Here is a 20,942-nt window from a genome sequence, read left to right on the forward strand (position 1 = left end):
ACACAACAGTGCCAGACAGCGGATGCGTGGACGCGCGGGTGTACTCAGCCCCCAACCACCCCGCTGTATCCTATTTGTCTACTTGTTGTCATGGAGGAGCCAAGATGGCGGTCCTGGCCTATAGCCTAGGCAAACGGGAAATAAATCAGTATTTTTGCATTAAAAATGCTAAATTATTATCTCTCGTTGCCGTCATCCTACTCACCGTGTTTCACACAGTTTCTCGGTATTATGGAGGTAAGCGACTGGCTTAAATATGTTTGTTAGATAGCCAGGTAACGTTACGTTAGCTAACAGACACTTGACTCAACTGTGTTCGGGGAACTTGTAGCTAGCTAACGATAGCTTCCCTCTTTGCTCGCTGTTAGGGCGTTTACTAACACAATCTTACTAGTTACAACAATATGGTATTTGCAAATTGAGAAAACATAATAATAAAACCGCAAGGACTTAACTACAGCCAAGCAATTGCAAGGAAGCATGAATATACTTGCAGGAGCCTGACTTAACTACAGCCAAGCAATTGCAAGGAAGCATGAATATACTTGCAGGAGCCTGACTTAACTACCTAACGTTAGCTACATCGTTTTAGCACAGATAGAACAATGATATATAACATATTTGATGCATAGCTGTGATGCATTCAACCAAGAGACAGTCAAGCACAACGTGTAAAGTATCCTAGTCGCGAGCTAACCCATGTTTAATTACATCATTGTAGTAGCTAGCTAGTAACGTTAAGCTCTTACTGGCAAACTAGCCTACTGTATTAGCTGATTGCAACTAGCTTGTTAGTGAATATGTCTCTTATCTGTCATCAACCTAAGCAAACGTTAGTTAACTGGTCAGTTAACGTTAGCTAATGAGTTAACGTAAGTAACCTACTGCGCATGCGCATAACTAGCTAACGCTACTATAGAGCGTCATTTATTTTTTATTTTTATGGGAAGCTCAAATTTGACATTACTGTTGATTTGATAGTGGGGATAATAAATCCATAGCTAACTGTGTAATCTAATGTATGTCTTATGATTGTCAAGTATGCACATACAGCCACAGAGGAGGCAGGAGCCTAACTGGCCATTTATAAATTATTGTTTGTATCTGGCAGGCAAGCGCTCGCCTCCGGGATGATGGCTTGCATACAGTGATCTTTGTTTATGGAAGGCATAGGACACAGTGGGCTCTCTGTGTGTACACTGAGAACAGCTGCTGCTGTTGTCTGGCTGGTGTTGACATTGGCTGCTCTTGACGCCTTCTCTTGTCACCCCACATCTTTTGCTCGTTTGCATTGATTAATTGCCAGATGGTTCTATTCAATTAGAACACAAGTGAACGTCATGAGATGTGTGTGCTTTAGTGGAAAATGTCGATGGCTTAATTTGTACTGCAGGCTGCAATGGTGTCTTGGCTGAACCTTGCATTGCGCACACTGCTGCATTTGTAGTGTTGAAAACCGTGTAGAGGCAGCAGGTTTCATTGTGTGTGTTTTTTTGTTATGGCTTACTGGAATGTTCTCTCTGTCTTCCCCTCAGGCGGAGACACATGTGAGTGGTTGCTGTCCAGTGGTCGGTTCTTAGGAGAAAACGTATGGCAGCCCTATGGCTGTATGATGCACAAATATAAAAGCATGTGAGTCACACCAATGGGGGGAATCTATGTATGTTGTGTGTGTGTGTAAAATGCATTTTAACCAAGCCCAAAACTACACAATTACCAAATTGTTTGTCAGTTGTTGTTACTATGTGCGAGTGAATCATTAGTTGTTTTTTTCCCCACAGTGAAGCAAAGACTTGCCTTGCTGAGAAAAGGGTGGCCTTCATTGGCGATTCCAGAATACGGCAGCTATTTTATTCATACATACAAATAATCGATCCTACACAAAAAGAGAATGGAAGAAAGGTAAGCTAAATCCCCCTGGCATAAAGCACACACAAACCTGAATCTCTGAGCTTATGGCTGAATCTTAACTTGAGATCTCTGCCCTTAAGTGACTCTCAAAGCTCCCATTGACATCAATGCAGAATTCTTCAAAAGTCAGTTAAGCCAGGATTCACCTCTTAAGTGTGTAACTAATTACTCCTGGAGATTATTCTGGATAAGAGCGTATGCTGAATTGCTCAAATGTAAGTGTGTGTGTATATATACACACACACACACACACACACACACACACACACACACACACACACACACACACACACACACACACACACACACACACACACACACACACACACACACACACACACAGTGGGGCAAAAAAAGTTTAGTCAGCCACCAATTGTGCAAGTTCTCCCACTTAAAAAGATGAGAGGCCTGTAATTTTCATCATAGGTACACTTAGCTATGACAGCCAAAATTAGAAAAATCACATTGTAGGATTTTTAATGAATTTATTTGCAAATTATGGTGGAAAATTAAGTATTTGGTCATTAACAAAAGTTTATTTCAATACTTTGTTATATACCCTTTGTTGGCAATGACAGAGGTCAAACGTTTTCTGTAAGTCTTCACAAGGTTTTCACACGCTGTTGCCCGGGCGGTGTGTTTGGGATCATTGTCATGCTGAAAGACCCAGCCACGTTTAATTTTCAATGCCCTTGCTGATGGAAGGAGGTTTTCACTCAAAATCTCACGATACATGGCCCCATTCATTATTTCCTTTACGGATCAGTCGTCCTGGTCCCTTTGCAGAAAAACAGCCCCAAAGCATGATGTTTCCACCCCCATGCTTCACAGTAGGTATGGTGTTCTTTGGATGCAACTCAGCATTCTTTGTCCTCCAAACACAACGAGTTGAGTTTTTACCAAAAAGTTATATTTTGGTTTCATCTGACCCTATGACATTCTCCCAATCTTCTTCTGGATCATCCAAATGCTCTCTAGCAAACTTCAGACAGGCCTGGACATGTACTGGCTTAAGCAGGGGGACTGCAGGATTTGAATCCCTGGTGGCGTAGTGTGTTACTGATGGTAGGCTTTGTTACTTTGGTCCCAGCTCTCTGCAGGTCATTCACTAGGTCAACCCGTGTGGTTCTGGAATTTTTGCTCACCGTTCTTGTGATCATTTTGACCCCACGGGGTGAGATCTTGCGTGGAGCCCCAGATCGAGGGAGATTATCAGTGGTCCTGTATGTCTTCCATTTCCTAATAATTGCTCCCACAGTTGATTTCTTCAAACCAAGCTGCTTACCTATTGCAGATTCAGTCTTCCCAGCCTGGTGCAGGTCTACAATTTTGTTTCTGGTGTCCTTTGACAGCTCTTTGGTCTTGGCCATAGTGGAGTTTGGAGTGTGACTGTTTGAGGTTGTGGACAGGTGTCTTTTGTACTGATAACAAGTTCAAACAGGTGCCATTAATACAGGTAACGAGTGGAGGACAGAGGAGCCTCTTAAAGAAGAAGTTACAGGTCTGTGAGAGCCAGAAATCTTGTTTGTAGGTGACCAAATACTTATTTTCCACCATAATTTGCAAATAAATTCATAAAAAATGCTACAATGTGATTTTCTGGATTAGTTGAAGTGTACCTATGATGACAGGCCTCTCATCTTTTTAAGTGGGAGAACTTGCACAATTGGTGGCTGACAAAATATTTTTTCCCCCACTGTATATATATGATCTTTAGCCATGGTATTCCTAAAATAAGATGGGTAGTTGCTGCACTCAGTCAATGCTCTAATCTTGAGTAGAGAAATAGAGGGACAGTGACTGTTTTATCCCCTGTTGTGATGTCTGTCCACCAGCACGAGAACATTCCCTTCGAAGATAGGAGCTCTTCAGTCAATGTGGTGAGCTATTTGTGTATCTCTCTCTCTTCACATCTCCTCTGTCTCAGTCAACAATAACAATGTCAAAGCCCAACATTTCCTTTTTTTTATTTGGCGATGTAGATTCACCTCCCAATTATTTTTTTTCTTCCTTCAAGGCAAACAGCATGTTTATTTTGGGGATTGTCCTGATAAGATCGATTGTTTCCTGTTTTGTTGTTAGGACTTCCTGTGGTATGCAGAGGTGAATAACTCTCTGAAGGAGCGCTTGATGTCATGGACAGAGGTAAAGGCAAGCACATGTACTGTACTGTGCCTTGCAAAAGTATTTTTTCCTATTTTGTTGCATTACAACCTGTAATTCAAATAGATTTTTATTTAGATTTCATGTAATGGACATACACAAAATAGTAAATATTAGTGAAGTGAAATTAAATGAAAAAAATAACTTGTTTAAAAAAATTTAAAAAATGGAAAAGTGGTGCGTGCATATGTATTCACCCCCTTTGCTATGAAGTCCCTAAATAAGATCTGGTGCAACCAATTACCTTCAGAGGACACATAATTAGTTAGATTGCGCACAGGTAGACTTTATTTAAGTGTCTCATGAGCTGTCACATGATCTCAGTAGACAGTTTAAGTCAGAAGTTTACATACACCTTAGCCAAATACATTTAAACTCAGTTTTTCACAATTCCTGACATTTAATCCTAGTAAAAATTCCCTGTCTTAGGTTAGTTAGGATCACCACTTCATTTTAAGAATGTGAAATGTCAGAATAATAGTAGAGAGAATGTTTTATCACATTCCCAGTGGATCAGAAGTTTACATTCACTCAATTACTATTTGGTAGCATTGCCTTTAAATTGTTTAACTTGGGTCAAACGTTTCGGGTAGCCTTCCACAAGCTTCCCACAATAAGTTGGGTGAATTTTGGCCCATTCCTCCTGACAGAGCTGGTGTAACCAAGTCAGGTTTGTAGGCCTCCTTGCTCGCACACGCTTTTTCAGTTCTGCCCTCACATTTTCTATAGGATTGAGGTCAGGGCTTTGTGATGGCCACTCCAATACCCTGACTTTGTTGTCCTTAAGCCAAGTATTCTTAGGGTCATTGTCCATTTGGAAGATCCATTTGCGACCAAGCTTTAACTTCTTGAGAATGTAGGCCATGAAATACATCCACAGGTACACCTCTTGAGATGTTGCTTCAATATATCCACACAATTTTCCTACCTCATGATGTAATCTATTGTGTGAAGTGCACCAGCCCCCCGGCAGCAAAGCACCCCCACAACATGATGCTGCCACCATCGTGCTTCATTGTTGGGATGGTGTTCTTCGGCTTGCAAGCCTCCCCCTTTTTCCTCCAAACATAAAGATGGTCATTATGGCCAAACAGTTCTATTATTGTTTCATCAGACCAGAGGACATTTCTCCAAAAAGTATGATCATTGTCCCCATGTGCAGTTGCAAACCGTAATTTGGCTTTTTTATGTCCGTTTTGGAGCAGTGGCTTTTTCCTTGCTGAGCAGCCTTTCAGGTTATGTCGATATAGGACTCGTTTTACTGTGGTGATAGATACTTTTCTACCTGTTTCCTCCAGCATCTTCACAAGGTCCTTTGCTGCTGTTCTGGGATTGATTTGCACTTTTCGCACCAAAGTTCGTTCATCTCTAGGAGACCAAACACGTCTCCTTCCTGATGGCTGCGTGGTCCCATGGTGTTTATACTTGCATACTATTGTTTGTACAGATGAACGTGGTACCTTCAGGCGTTTGGACATTTCTCCCAAGGATGTACCAGACTTGTGGAGGTCTGAAATTTTGGTTCTGAGGTCTTGGCTGATTTCTTTTGATTTTCCCATGATGTCAAGCAAAGAGGCACTGAGTTTGAAGTTAGGCCTTGAAATGCATTCACATGTACACCTCCAATTGACTCAAATGATGTCAATTAGCCTATCAGAAGCTTCTAAAGCCATGACATAATTTTCTGGAATTTTCCAAGCTGTTTAAAGGCACAGTCAACTTAGTGACTGTGGAATTGTGATACAGTGAATTATAAGTGAAATAATCTGTCTGTAAACAATTGATGGAAATATGATTTGTCATATACTAACCGACTTGCCAAAACTATAGTTTGTTAACAAGAAATTTGTGGAGTGGTTGAAAAATGAGTTTTAATGACTCCGACCTAAGTGTATGTAAAATTCTGACTTAAACTGTATATACATCTGTTCTGAGTGGCCCCAGAGTCTGCAACACCACTTACCAAGGGGCACAACCAAGCAAGCAGCACCACTAAGACCAAGGAGCTCTCCAAACAGGTCAGGGACAAAGTTGTAGAGAAATGCAGATCAGGGATGGGTTATCAAAAAATATCAGAAACTTTGAACATCCCACGGAGCATCATTAAAAACCATTATTAAAAAATGTAACAAATATGGCACCACAACAAACCTGCCAAGAGACCCATTCAACTTGAAATAGCAGGCGCAGTTTTGCCTTGAAGAATGGGCAAAAATCCCAGTGGCTAGATGTGCCAAGCTTATAGAGACACCCCAAGAGACTTGCAGTTGCAAAAGATGGCTCTACAAAGTATTGACTTTTTTGGGGGGGGGGGAATAGTTTTGCACACTTGCTCTAAATTCATGTTTGTTCCATAATAAAAAACAAAAGAATTGCATCTCCAAAGTGGTAGACAGGTTTAGTAAATCAAATGATTAAAACCCCCCCCCAGGTTGTAAGGCAACAAAATAGGAAAAATGCCAAGGGGGGGTGAATACTTTCGCAAGCCACTGTATCTAACACGGGTTTGAGGTCAATTCAAAAAGTAAACTGAAATTCCAGTTTATTCATTTAAAAACAGACATCCATTTTCAATTACTTATCAACTACCAGCAATACTATACCTGCACCTGTCGACGACACAAGTTGTTCTGCTTCCACGAGCACATCCAATGCTAGCATCATTAATTCTACATTTGTTGTTAACCCAGCTAGCATGGACACTGACAGTTGTGAATATGATGCAGACGAAGAGTTACTGCTTACTTACCTGGGAAAGCACAGAACAACAGACAGGGACGTTGGACCATCGAAGAGGCGTAAATATGAGAACTACATTGATTTGGGGTTCACTTATATTGGGAGTAGTGCCTTTCCTCAGCCACAGTGCGTTTATGTGCAAAAGTACTTTCTCAGAACTCGATGAAACATTCCCTCTTGCGCAGACATTTAGAAACAAAACCTGCTAATTTGAAAAATAAGTGACATGGCAAGAGATGTTTTGAAACAATTACTGCTTCGCATACAAGCCAGTAAATTCTATGCGTTACAGCTGGATGAGTCAACAGACTTGGTGGGCCTGGTATATGTCCGTTACGTTTATGGGGAATCAATTAAGGAAGACATCCTCTTCTGGAATCCAGGACAACAGGATAGGATATTTTTAAAGTACTGGACAGCTTTGTAACATCAAATGGACTTTGGTGGTCAAGATGTGTTGGTATCTGTACTGATGGTGCAAAAGGGAGGCATCGTGGAGTGGTAATGCGCGTGCAAGCAGTTGCTCCCGACGCCACTTGGGTACACTGTAGCATCCACAAGAGGCTCTTGCTGCCAAGGGAATGCCTGACCGCTTGAAAGACGTTTTGGACACTACAGTGAAAATGGGTAACTTTGTTAAAGCATGGCCCCTGAACTCTCGTGTATTTTCTGCACTATGCAATTATATGGGCAGCGACCATGTAATGCTTTTACAACATACAGAAGTGCGCTGGTTATCAAGGGGCAAAGTATTGACACGTTGTTTTATATTGAGAGACGAGCTTAAAGTTTTCTTTACTGACCATCATTTTCACTTGTCTGACCGCTTGCATGATGTTGAGTTTCTCACACGACTGGCCTATCTGGGTGGTGTTTTTTCTTGCCTGAATGACCTGAATCTAGGATTTCAGGGACTATGCAACTATATTCAATGTGCTGGACAAAATTGAGGCTATGATTAAGAAGTTGGAGTTCTTCTCTGTCTGCATTAACAAGGACAGTCCTCCATGCCCGGCCTACAGTCCACTTACCGATATCTGAACAGGAGAGCCTCATCGAAATTGCAAACGGAATTTAATCAGAAGCCACTGCCAGATTTCTGGATTGGGCTGCGCTCAGAGTATCCTGCCTTGGCAAATCTCGCTGTTAAGACACTGATGCCCTCTGCAACCATGTACCTATGTGAGAGTGGTTTCTCGGCCCTCACTAGCATGACAACTAAATACAGGCACAGACTGTGTGTAGAAAATTATTTAAGACAGACTGTCCAATACAAACCAACATTGCAGTGTTATGGGCATCTTTTCAGGCACATCCTTCTCATTAACCTGTGATGAGTTAATCACCATTTTTGATGAACAAGTAAAGTTTTATATGTAATTATTGATTATTATTTGTGCCCTGGTCCTATAAGAGTTCTTTGTCACTTCCCACGAGCTGCGTTGTGACAAACTCCTACTCATTCTTATGTTTAATAAATGTATCGTACAATGTGTGTGTGGCAGGCTTACAATGATGGCAAAAAACTACATTTGAGAGTGCGCTGACCCTGGTCCTAGAGGGGGTACGTGGCTGGAGGTTGAATGTTTTGAAGGGGTACAGGACTATAAAAAGTTTGAAGCACTGATCTAATCCCACATAATCGTAATCACATCTTTGTTTACACCTCTTCTGTCCTCAACATCCTTATTCGTGAAAGTGTGTACTTAATGAGAGATTTTTACAATGTATTTTTTTGTTTGACAATGCATATGCAATATGCAAGAGATTAGATTTAAGTGCTACTGTATAAATACTGTGATTTATTTAGGTTTGATTGAATTGAGCCCTTGGAAGAGCCCTCAGCATTAGGCTATTTCTGTTGCCTGTAAGCAGACGATACATAGCAACAGTTTACTGCGATTTTAAAGATCATTCCCAAATAGTAACATGGCATGATTTAATGACTTCTTGACTGTGTTTCAGGATCCTTCTGTAAAACCAGATGTCGTCATCATCGGAGCTGCCACTGTTAGTGAAATATGCTCACTCTCAAATCGGTTTACCACATATTTATCACATTTCCTCCTGCATAGTTTAGATGGATTTCATCATAGAGATTTCAATCTTTCCCATAGTGGTCCATCAAGTTGCGTAGTGGCAGCAGCGAGGCGCTGCAGCAGTACAGGGCCAACCTTACAGCCATCTCCTTGCCTCTGGAACAACTGGCTGAGGATGGGGAGGTCTACTGGGTTTTACAGGGTTAGTTCTTTACTGTTCATCTACCAGTCAATCAAAAGGAGACATGTTGATGAGTGCTTTGAAAATGAGGAATTTATATTAATTAAGCATTTCTCTCTCTCCTCTCCGCTCCATCTTTCTTTATTTTCTCTCTTCTTCCATCTCTTTCCAATCTCACTGTCCTCCTCCCCCTCCATCGCTCTCTTTCAACCCCCCCCTCTCTCATGCCCCCTCTCACTCCCTTTCTCCTCCAGACCCTGTCCATGAGGAAGTTCTGAGTGATAACAGGAAGATGATTACTAACGAGCAGTTGGATCTGTACAACGAGGCGGCGCTCGGCACTCTGAACAGCAACAAGAAGAACGCCAAGGCCAGAGTCAGGTTCTTGGGCGCCTCGCGCCAGGCTGCCATGGAAACCATTGCCCAATCAGCTGATGGCCTGCACCTGCCCGAGAACACCCGGAACGTGGTAGGCTTTTAGGTGGTCTGTCTGGCCTGGCACCTCTACCTGCATCTGTATGATCAAATAACAGCTGGCTTAAGACTAAAATAGAAACAAAAATGAAATAAGTATGGTTTGAAACAGTTAGTGCTGAAAAATCGTCCGGCTTTATGACTCTCTTAACCAGCACCATGTCAAATTACACTGTCCATCCTGTATACCTTGCACTTTAATTCATTGAACATTTGACAGCTTCTATGTTCATCTGCATTTGCCTAGTTAGTAGATTGGTGTGCTCCCCTTTATAGTCTTTGAGGACAGGGTTCAAAGTACAAACAGAAATCAAATCCAAGTTTATTTGTCACCTGTGCCGAATTCAACCGGTGTAGACCTTACAGTGAAACGCCCTAACCAACAGTGTAAATTTTAAGTAAAAAAATTGGTATTAGGTGAACAATAGATAAGTAAGGAAATGAAATATATATATATACAGTAGTGAGGCTGTATACAGGCACCGGTTAGACGGGCTAATTGAGCTAGTATGTACATGTAGGTGTGGTTGAAGTAACTATGCATATATGGTTAACCGAGAGTAGCAGTAGTGTAAAAGAGGGGGTGGTGGGTGGCGGGACACAATGCAGATAGTCTGGGTTGCCAATGTGCGGGTGCACCAGTTAGTCGGGCTAATTGAGGTAGTATGTACATGTAGGTGTGGTTGAAGTGACTATGCGTATATGATAAACAGAGAGTAGCAGCAGTGTAAAAGAGGCGTTGTACACACAATGCAAATAGTCCGGGTAAAAGCTGTTGAAGCCTTTTGGTCCTAGACTTGGCACTCCGGTACCGCTTGCCATGTGGTAGTAGAGAGAACAGTCTATGACAGGGGTGGCTGGGGTCTTTGACACCTCCAGGTGAAGAGGTCCTGGATGGCAGGCAGCAGCTTAGCCCCAGTGATGTACTGGGCCGTACGTATAAGGTTACATACCTTAAGACTGCGGTAACCTGCGAGTCTGTTACAGCACGAGCCGCGCATGGCTCATTCTAACCTGCCCTGGGTATGAAGTTTCCCAAAGGTACAGGTCTAGGATCAGCTTCTCCTCCCCATAATCCTAACCGTTAGTGGGGAAAACGCAAAACTGACACAAGATCCATGTCTAAGGGCAACTTCACCCTATACCTGATAACCCTGTCACAGTAAACCTAACCTTTACCCTTAATCCGGAGCCAGGACAAGGCTTGCACTGTGCTGGAGTCTGGCGCTCTATAATAATGTCCCTCTCCCCTCCACCAGGGTGCCATGATCCTGATGAACGCTGTGTGCAACAAGGTCCTGCGGCCCATCCACGGCTCCTGCTGCCAGGCCCTGCCGGCCCCCAGCCTCCTCCAGAAACTGACGGCCTGTGTCTTCCTGGGCTCAACACTGGTATTCCTGGTGCTTCATGCTCTGGGCCACAACAGGTACACGCTCCCTTGTGGTTCATGGGTTCTATTCCCGCTCGGGCCACATATACTGAAATATATACACCCAGACTATTTTGTGTTGTTCAGATCCAGGGCTCTAAATGAAAACATTTCACTGGTGGTCCCAACGTAAATGATGTTAGGAGCACCCCATGAAATGTAGTAGCACCAGAAAGTGTTTTTATTGATTGAGATACAGCTTACATTGAGCCTATATGAATTCTAGCTGCTTTTGAAGCCCATGTTGTGCCCTCGAAAATATGTAACACTGTAAACACATGAGTTTATTATAAAAACTCAGTTGTTGATACGAATCCCTGTCATTAAAATTAAAGTAATTTGTAGAATATTAGGTTTCTACATTGTGTAAAAGCACTATTTTCCGATTGAGATGCATTACATTCAAATGTGTTCACTGTCTCTTTAAAAAAACGTCAGGTTTGTGATCGGGATGCACCGATATGACATTTTGGGCTGATACCGATATCCAATATTTGACTTGCCAATAACAACAGATACAGATAGCGATATTTAAAAATGTATCAGTCTTTTAAGCATTCTAGTACAGCTAAATAGTTGAAACAAGGCGTCGACTAGCAAATGCGAAATTTACAACACATCTCATCTTTCATTTAGGAAATTGTTATTTTTTACAAAAGAACAAAACTGCTTTGTTTTAAATTCAATAAAAACCTTGACCATACCAGCCATGAATGAACAACAGAAAAGCAACTGGGCTTAGTCAATTTTTTCCAGTGCCATTAGATGGCTGGGTTACAAAATGACTGCCCATTTACAATTTTAACATTTGGGGGAGGTTTTTCTTCGCAAAGAGGACCTGCTCAGCTTTGTCACGAGAGTCTGTTTCTTTTTTCGTCTACAATGTGTGAAGCTGCACTGAAAAAGCGCTCACTGTCCACACTAGTACAGGGAGCACCAAGATACTTGTGAACAGCTTTAGCTAGGATGGGGAAACAGTGCTTGTTACTTCTCCAGTATCCAAGTGCATCTTCATTCCTGGTAGGTTCTGTCAGGTATCCTAGGATCTGCAAATAATGGGAAAGGGGGGGTTAGTACATTTAATACACCATATTGCATTATTCTTGCATTCCAAAGGATCATTAGGCATAGATCAAATGTGGCAAATGTTGGCTGATGTAGTAACAGAAAATGAAAATACAACGCATCTCTCTCACAGAGACAGACACACACACTGACCAAAAAGTTATTTTGTTTGCATTTACGTATGTCCCCATTACTAGTAAAACATAGTCAAAACCTATTTCTTTCACTTACTTGCTGTGCTGTTTCGTTATTCATTTGTTGAGTCGTTTCATTCTCACAAAGGATTTCATCATACATGTCAAGCAGTGAAGTTGAAACATATTAACAGGCACTGGAAGTCCCGGCCCACTCCCCCCGACGTGGAGAGTGGCGAGGAGAAGCCGGCCACGGCGGCGTCGCCTCTCAGCCACAAGGCTCCGTTCCAGGCCATGTGTAAGATGGGCCTCATCATGGCTTACTTCTACCTGTGTGACCGGGCCGACGTCTTCATGAAGGAGCAGAAGTTCTACACCCACTCCACCTTCTTCATCCCCCTCGTCTATATGTTTGTTCTGGGAATCTTCTACAGCGAGAACAGCAAGGAGGTGAGACGGTTTGGGATGGAATGTTTAAGGGAGTTGGAAAAAGTGGTATGTTTCTTGGAGGTGGAAGCCTAGGCCTACATGAATTCAGAGAGGTTTCTGTTTTAAATGAGTTGTCGTTGACTGCTAAATTCAATTGTCCATGTGTGACCTGATAGAGCCTTCTATCTCAGTGATTTTCTATTTCCCACTCAGACCAAGCTGCTGAACAGAGAGCAGACTGACGAGTGGAAGGGCTGGATGCAGCTGGTCATCCTCATCTACCACATATCTGGAGCCAGCGCTGTGAGTTTTACCATTACCTTTATATTGATGTGTTAACTGTCGCTATGAATATAAACTCATTGACCACATGTATAATTGCATTAGAAAGCATTTACAGCCTCCCAGGTGGCGCAGTGGTCTAGGGCACTGCAGCGCTAGCTGAGACCATGTAACCTATTTAATTATTTTTTTACTGCGATGTGTGATCAAGTGAAGGGGGGTGTGTTTTAAAAGTCAATCTTCCTTCCCAGTTCATCCCGGTGTACATGCATGTTCGGGTCCTGGTGGCAGCATACCTCTTCCAGACAGGATATGGACACTTCTCCTTCTTCTGGCTCAAAGGGGACTTTGGACTCTACAGAGTGTGCCAGGTAACTAATAGGTTTTATTATAGTTAATAAAATGTTACTGTGATACTGATTCGAGCTGCTTAGACTAAATGTAACGTAAAATACACAACTGCTGACATGTCATTGTTTCTATGGCACCACATTTTTTAAATCAAAAACCAAAACATGGATAGTTAGCAACAATTTACATAAATAACATTCTTTTTTTAAGAAAGTTCCATGTCTGTTCTTTTAGAATACTTTGTTAAAAGTGAGAATGGCCATTTCCTGTTTCCTGTATCTGTATCTCCGGGGTGAAGATTCCCCTAGGTACAGAACAAGGATTAGCTTCCCCTCCCCCAATCCTAACCTTTACCATTAGTGGGGGAAATTATTGGACCAGGTCTCTCTTGGAAAAGAGATATTATCTCAATGAGGAAAAAAACTGTATAAATAAAGGTCAAATAAATCCATAAAAGATAAATGCAAAACTTACCACAGATCAGCGTTTAGGTGCAACTTCACAGTATTCCTGTCTGTTTCCAGGTCCTATTCCGTCTCAACTTCCTGGTCATAGTTTTGTGTCTGGTGATGGATCGGCCGTACCAGTTCTACTACTTTGTGCCTCTGGTCACTTTCTGGTTCGTCATAATCTACGCCACCATGGCCATGTGGCCCCAGATACTGCAGAAGAAAGCCAATGGTCCGTATGGGTCAGCCATTGTACTGGACAAGTAGTGGTAGAAGTAAAGATAGTAAATAAACCAGTGTTTTAAAAGCTAAGAAATGCTTTGATTTTAAAAGTGATTCATTCAGAAGTGATTCATACTAGTGTTGAATTGTGAAGAACTTCTGTCCAGCACAGTGAGTGTTTAGTCATTTGTCTTTTTACAGGTAGTGGGATGTGGCACATTGGAATTCTAGTGAAGCTGCTTGGGCTACTCCTGTTCATCTGCTTCTTTGCGTATTCACAGGTGAGTTCATCATCCGGTTTATTCACTCATTTAGAGCCTTTAACTCTCTTGAGATTTTGAATGGAACTAAAAAGTTCTCAACTGGTATGGGTCAATGTTTCATTCATAAATAAACTCATTAATTTAATGTTTATTCATAAAGCGTCTCAGAGCAGGAATAGTGATCTAGGATCAGGGCCCCCATGTCCATGTAATCTGATCTTATTTTATCGAAAAGGCTAAACTGATCCTAAATCAGAGGATGTTTAACTGTCTATCTCTTCCAGGGGTTGTTTGAGAACATTTTCTCAGTCTGGCCCGTCTCCAAGCTCTTTGAGCTGAACGGAAGCATTCACGAGTGGTGGTTTAGGTGGAAGCTGGATCGATTTGTAAGTAGATATTTGAACATATTTTTACACCCTTTAAGTTGCCAGGTCGCAATTGTAAATGAGAACTTGTTCTCAACTTGCCTACCTGGTTAAATAAAGGTAAAATAAAATAAATAAAATAAAGTGGCTCTCTCCTATCAAATGTTCTTGATAAGGTATCAAAACATCACAGTATCACATCTCTTTAGGAAGTTGCACCAATAACTTGTCAAATGTTTTTTATTGTCATATACACCTGATAGGTGCAGTGAAATGTGTTTTGTAGGGTCAGCCATAGTAGTACATTTCAACTTGGTGTTGCTGGTATTAGAACCAGCAAACTTTTGGTTACTGGCCCAACTCTCTAACCGCTAAGCTAACTGCCGCCCTAGATGAATCTGTTGGTTAATGTTTAATGTTGGTGATCTAGATGGTTCTATTGGTTGGTCAGTGTGAGTAAGTGGTACTGTGTGGTTGTCGGTAGAGCAGGGTGCTTGTAACATCAAGAGTGTGGGTTTGATTCCCACTGGAGACACCCATACAAAAATGAATACACACACTACTAAGTTGTTTAGCATAAAAGCATCTGTGAAATGGCATTTTTTTATTGTTATTATTGTATATATTTGTATCTGAATGTGTGTGTTTTGACTGTGTGTGTTTTTTACTGTGTGTGTGTGTGTCGTTCAGGCCATTATCCACGGGATGCTGTTTGCCTTTGTCTACCTGTTGCTGCAGAAGTGCCAGGTCCTCTCTGAAGGGAAAGGAGAGTCTCTCTTCTCCACAAGAATCTCCAACATCCTACTCCTCATCTCTGTGGTCTCATTCATGGTAAGAAGACCATTTTTGATGTACTTATTTAACCATTACTAATACTACACTCTAAAACCACCTCTCCTTGTACATTGATCCTTGAACAACACTTTCCTAACCTCTCCTTGTACATTGATCCTTGAACAACACTTTCCTAACCTCTCCTTGTACATTGATCCTTGAACAACACTTTCCTAACCTCTCCTTGTACATTGATCCTTGAACAACACTTTCCTAACCTCTCCTTGTACATTGTGATCCTTGAACAACACTTTCCTAACCTCTCCTTGTTTCATCTGTTCCAGAGCTACTCCATATGGGCCAGCAGCTGTAAAAACAAGACCGAGTGCAATGAGATGCATCCCTACATCTCAGGGCTCCAGGTAAATAGAGCAGGAAGTCAGGCCTTGCTTACTGTTGGTCTCACAGACAAAGCCATGCTCACAGTAGTTTTCCCATACACATTTAAGTTGTGTTACTTGTCAAGTAGTTACCCCGAAGCTAAGGAGTTAGTGAACATCAATAAACAGTTAATGCACACCTTCTACCTTTAAACAGTACGGAACGTACTGTAGTTGACACAGACATGGATTTCATTATTTTATAAATCATTAGCCCTTCTCTGAAGGCCCATTGTTCCCCACTGTGTTTGGGTTAGTAATCATTTGTAGAGGGGCTATATTTCCCCCCAGCATGCATTTATTCACTATTCTGAATGTCTAAAGAATCCAGATGTTGTTCTGAAATATGAACACAGAAATAATTAACATTTTCAAATCTTATGGTGGTGATTTGACAAAATTCCAATCATGGTCTTGAATTGGACTTGCATTCTTCTGGTCTCGGTCTTGACTCGGGTCTCCCTCCCGGTCTTGACTTGATTTGCTCTGGTATTGGGCTTGTTTTGGTCTCGCTTTAGGTGGTCTCGAACCCAACACTGTGATATAAACTCAGCAAAAAAAGAAATGTCAGTTTTTCAGGACCCTGTCTTTCAAAGATAATTCATAAAAATCTAAATAACTTCACAGATCTTCATTGTAAAGGGTTTAAACACTGTTTCCCATGAACCATAAACAATTAATGAACATGCACCTGTGGCACAATCGCTAAGACACTAACAGCTTACAGACGGTAAGCAAATAAGGTCACAGTAATGAAAACTTAGGACTCTAAAGAGGCCTTTCTACTGACTCTGAAAAACACCAAGAGAAAGATGCCCAGGGTCCCTGCTCATCTGGGTGAACGTGCCTTAGGCATGCTGCAAGGAGGCATGAGGACTGCAGATGTGGCCAGGGCAATAAAATAGATCAGGACACCTGATCATCCTCGCAGTGGCAGACCACGTGTAACAACACCTGCACAGGATCGGTACATCCGAACATCACATCTGCGGGACAAGTACAGGATGGCAACAACAACTGCCCGAGTTACACCAGGAACGCACTATCCCTCCATCAGTGCTCAGACTGTCCGTAATAGGCTGAGAGAGGCTGGACTGAGGGCTTGTAGGCCTGTTGTAAGGCAGGTCCTCACCAGACATCACCGGCAACAACGTTGCCTATGGGCACAAACCCATCGTCGCTGGACCAGACAGGACTGGCAAAAAGTGCTCTTCACTGGCGAGTCGCGGTTTTGTCTCAGCAGGGGTGATGTTCGGATTTGCGTTTATTGTCGAAGGAATGAGCGTTACACCGAGGCCTGTACTCTGGAGCGGGATCGATTTCGAGGTGGAGGGTTCATGGTCTGAGGCGGTGTGTCACAGCATCATCACACTGAGCTTGTTGTCATTGCAGGCAATCGCAACGCTGTGCATTACAGGGAAGACATCCTCCTCCCTCATGTGGTACCCTTCCTGCAGGCTCATCCTGACATGACCCTCCAGCATGACAATGCCACCAGCAATACTGCTTGTTCTGTGCATGATTTCCTGCAAGACAGGAATGTCAGTGTTCGGCCATGGCTAGCGAAGAGCCCGGATCTCAATCCTATTGAGCAGGTCTGGGATCTGTTGGATCGGAGGGTGAGGGCTTGGGCCATTCCCCCCAGAAATGTCCGGGAACTTGCAGGTGCCTTGGTGGAAGAGTGGGGTAACATCTCACAGCAAGAACAGGCACATCTGGTGCAGTCCATGAGGAGGAGATGCACTGCAGTACTTAATGCAGCTGGTGGCCACACCAGATACAGACTGTTACTTTTGATTTTGACCCCCCTTTGTTCAGGGACACATTATTCCATTTATGTTAGTCACATGTCTGTGGAACTTGTTCGTTTTTTGTCTCAGTTGTTGAATCTTGTTATGTTCTTGCAAATATTTACACATGTTAAGTTTGCTGAAAATAAACTCAGTTGACAGTGAGAGAATATATTATTTTTTGCTGAGTTTACGATACATAGCCTAAAATGTCTTTCTCCTCCTCCTCTCAGATCCTAGCCTTCATCCTAATCAGAAACATTCCCGGATACGCCCGCTCTCTATACAGCTCATTCTTCGCATGGTTCGGGAAGATCTCCCTAGAGGTAAGATGGATGCCACTTGCAGGGATGCTGCACTCACTGTTCATCAGCAGAATCTCTGTATGATACTTGTGAATTTCATTTATTGCATCGTACTCCCTCCCTTTCCCTCTCTTTCCGACCCCCAGCTGTTCATCTGCCAGTACCACATCTGGCTGGCGGCGGACACCAAGGGCATCCTGGTGCTGATCCCAGGCAACCCCTCGCTCAACATAATTCTCAGCACCTTCATCTTTGTGTGTGTGGCCCATGAGATCTCCCTGATCACCAACGACCTGGCCCAGGTGGCCATCCCCAAGGACGGGGCCGCCCTGCTCAAGAGGCTGCTGGCTGCCGGGGTCTTCACCTTGGGTCTACTTCTGATGTCCAAGAGCGCTGAAGGGAACCAGGGAGAAGGCCACTGAGATGAGGGGAGGGGGTACCACTGTGGGGGAGAGGTAGACTGATTTCTAGACTAATGAGAGTGACTGACTGGTTAGTCTTCCATGACCCCAGGGTCGTATTCATTTGGCACCAAACTGAAGAAAATTGATAGACCTTTTGCTATGGTTTGCATCAATGAATACGACGGAGTTGAACAGGCCAAATCAAGGATATGGCACTGCTGTCTGTCTCTCTTGACTGCTCTGCTCTGAGTACTGGGGTGAAAGTCATACACTGAAGAGGATGAGGTCCCAACTTGGGCCCACACATCACTGAACAGCACATTAATAAGGTACTGACTCCATACTATAGACGTTTACAATGGAAGACGGGTGAGGTGGGGGTGGAGGATCGGGGGTAATGGTGGGTTTGATGATGTGTGGATTTTTTAAACGAATTGCTCCCCAGATGACTCCCTATGCAGTGTACTAGCTTTGACTGGGCTCTGGTCTAAAGTAGTGCACTATATAGAGAAGGGTGCCATTTGGGATGCAGGTAGAAACAAATAAAGTTTGCCTTGTGCTGAAAAGTGAGGTCAGCAGTCACCTAGCTTTGAAATCTGTTTTATGCACATTATTTAATTATTTAAATGAAGCTTCTATTTTATACAGGGTTATTTTTGTTGTTGCTTTTGTTTTTCCATTTGTTGTGTGTGTGCCCATGACTGCTGTTTGTTTGTGAATGAAGTATTGCCTAGATATTTTCCGTTTATTTTGTCACCACCTCAGACCACAGCCAGGCCATGGAGAAGATGCAGTAATGAATTTTCATTGCAGAATCCTGTTGCATTCTGGGTCTGACACGAGCCTATCCTATCGGGGTGAACAACCACTGGTGTGTGTGTGCATCTGTTTGCGCAGGTTCAGTTTCACCAATTTCTACTAGTATGTTAAATGAGAAGTGTGGATGTTGTTTCTGTGTTAGTCATCTTAAAGCAGGCTTCTCAGAGCTACATTAGAACAGGCACTGCTTTGTAAATACATCTAACATACCGTGGCAGGACATCGTCAAAGCATACTTACCACTATAACGAAGCCACTGCTAATGAGTGGATGGATGATATGCACCTGACTTAATGCCTTCGTTCTACTCCCTACAGTTTTCTCTTCAGTTGCCACACGGCATCAGTGCCAAGTTTGAATTGAAATCTGACGCGTCGTGATCAAGGTTGGAACTTAAGGATTTTGGGCAGTGGCTTGCTGGGCTAGTAGACTGTAATTTCTACTATCCCGGTTGGTATTCTGTGCTATATTGTAAAACACCTAATTTCACTCGCCGCCGGGCTAGTTAAGCACATTTTCTACTAGCCCAGTCTGAAAAGTGCTAACATCGGGGCTAGCTTAATTTCCATCCTTGGTCGTGATACTTCATGATGTATTTTAAAAGGGGGGGGGGGGGGGGGGTGAATGAATGGGAATTATTGCTAAAGAATAAAAAGCAGTACTTCGTGTTGAGCCTGTCATTTACCTACAGATGGACAATATACACCAACCGTTAAGCCTTCTTTCAGCCAACGAGTCAAGCCCATGTTCTTTGTGTGTATTTTCCAATTCTGCCATGTAAGGTTTTTACAAGGGAAGGTTATTTAATTTGACATTTTAAATGGCATAGTAAAACTACGATTTTTGTATATCTGCTACTTCATCCATTTTGTACCTCACCTTGGCGGGAGCCTAAATACAACGGCCAAAATTGTATGGATTTAAGGAAACACTGAATCGCTTCATATCCAGTTGTTGAATCATTTAGATACCACTTTGATCCATTGGTTATAGTGCCCATTATTTAACACCCTTCACAATGTGTAAATCACCTGCTTAAAGCTGGATGTTAAGGCAACTTAGCAGATATTGTAAGTGTACATTAAGAAGACTGCAAATTAGTTAGTTATTTTAGTTTAATCGCATATGAATTTTATCTGTATATTTTCTGTGCCGTGGAAAGGTAACTGAATGGGGTGTACACTGTAGAATTATTACAGGTTGATGTAGCTTCTCAATTAAATTAATTCAATACCATAGATGGGTCTGACAGGTCTTGGCACTATTCAAAAGTCTGTATCCCAAATGGCACCCTATTCCGTATGTAATGCAAACCTCTTAAACCTGAGCCCATAGGGCTCTGATCAAAAGTAGTACACTTTGCAGGGAATAGGGTACCATTTGTTTGTTACGATTTGCTTGAAAGTCAAAACATTACACATTTTGATAATTGGATTGATCAAGGATTGGATTGATCAAGGAGATGACGAAATTGCACTGACTGTAAATGGACGGCAATTGTTCTGAATTTGGTTGTCAGGAAAATGGTTATCTACCTTGATTTAAAGTATCTTACAGTATGTTATTCACAATTTTAGATTTTTCTGTTTAAATTAGTTTTGGTCAAATTAAAAGAAGCAACAACTATATATATACCCAGAGAAGTTTTATGTAAATTATTTTGTGACGTCTTAAAAATGTGAAATGTACCCATTTTATTTATAAATGCCTTTATTCTGTTGTACATTGTCAATAATACATACCTTCATAAAAATATTGTCTGACTTCTTTGTCCCTTCCTTGTCAACACCGTGAGGTTAATCACTAGGCTTAATCTGTGTCCGGGAAGCCGGCCCCGAATGTTTCGTTTTTGGTCTTTATGTTAACACTACTAAAATTGCCCTCGGGTGGACACCAGCAAGAAAGTGGAAGCGA

At 42.3% G+C, this 20,942-nt stretch overlaps 1 protein-coding gene across 1 annotated transcript; it reads left to right on the forward strand.

Moving 5' to 3' along the window:
* casd1 (CAS1 domain sialic acid O acetyltransferase 1) lies at window positions 1-20,792 on the forward strand. Its single transcript, XM_020500052.2, has 19 exons — window positions 1-237; window positions 1,536-1,632; window positions 1,782-1,902; window positions 3,747-3,791; window positions 3,994-4,056; window positions 8,779-8,823; window positions 8,931-9,054; window positions 9,288-9,502; window positions 10,767-10,933; window positions 12,330-12,585; window positions 12,778-12,867; window positions 13,098-13,217; window positions 13,722-13,878; window positions 14,070-14,149; window positions 14,416-14,517; window positions 15,187-15,327; window positions 15,615-15,692; window positions 17,734-17,826; window positions 17,952-20,792. The coding sequence occupies exons 1-19, from the start codon at window positions 105-107 to the stop codon at window positions 18,225-18,227; spliced, it is 2,403 nt and encodes an 800-aa protein (XP_020355641.1). The 5' UTR covers window positions 1-104; the 3' UTR covers window positions 18,228-20,792.
* The last annotated feature ends 150 nt before the right edge of the window (window positions 20,793-20,942 follow it).

This window comes from Oncorhynchus kisutch, linkage group LG14, assembly GCF_002021735.2.
Source record: "Oncorhynchus kisutch isolate 150728-3 linkage group LG14, Okis_V2, whole genome shotgun sequence".
Taxonomy (NCBI): Eukaryota; Metazoa; Chordata; class Actinopteri; order Salmoniformes; family Salmonidae; genus Oncorhynchus; species Oncorhynchus kisutch.

Bases quoted from the DNA above. Each gene is read 5' to 3' on its own strand.
- casd1 (XM_020500052.2), top strand. From the start codon at position 105: ATGGCGGTCCTGGCCTATAGCCTAGGCAAACGGGAAATAAATCAGTAT. The intron at 9,503-10,766 runs GTAGGCTTTTAG...CCCCTCCACCAG, and splicing joins CCGAGAACACCCGGAACGTG to GGTGCCATGATCCTGATGAA. The intron at 13,218-13,721 runs GTAACTAATAGG...GTCTGTTTCCAG, and splicing joins GACTCTACAGAGTGTGCCAG to GTCCTATTCCGTCTCAACTT.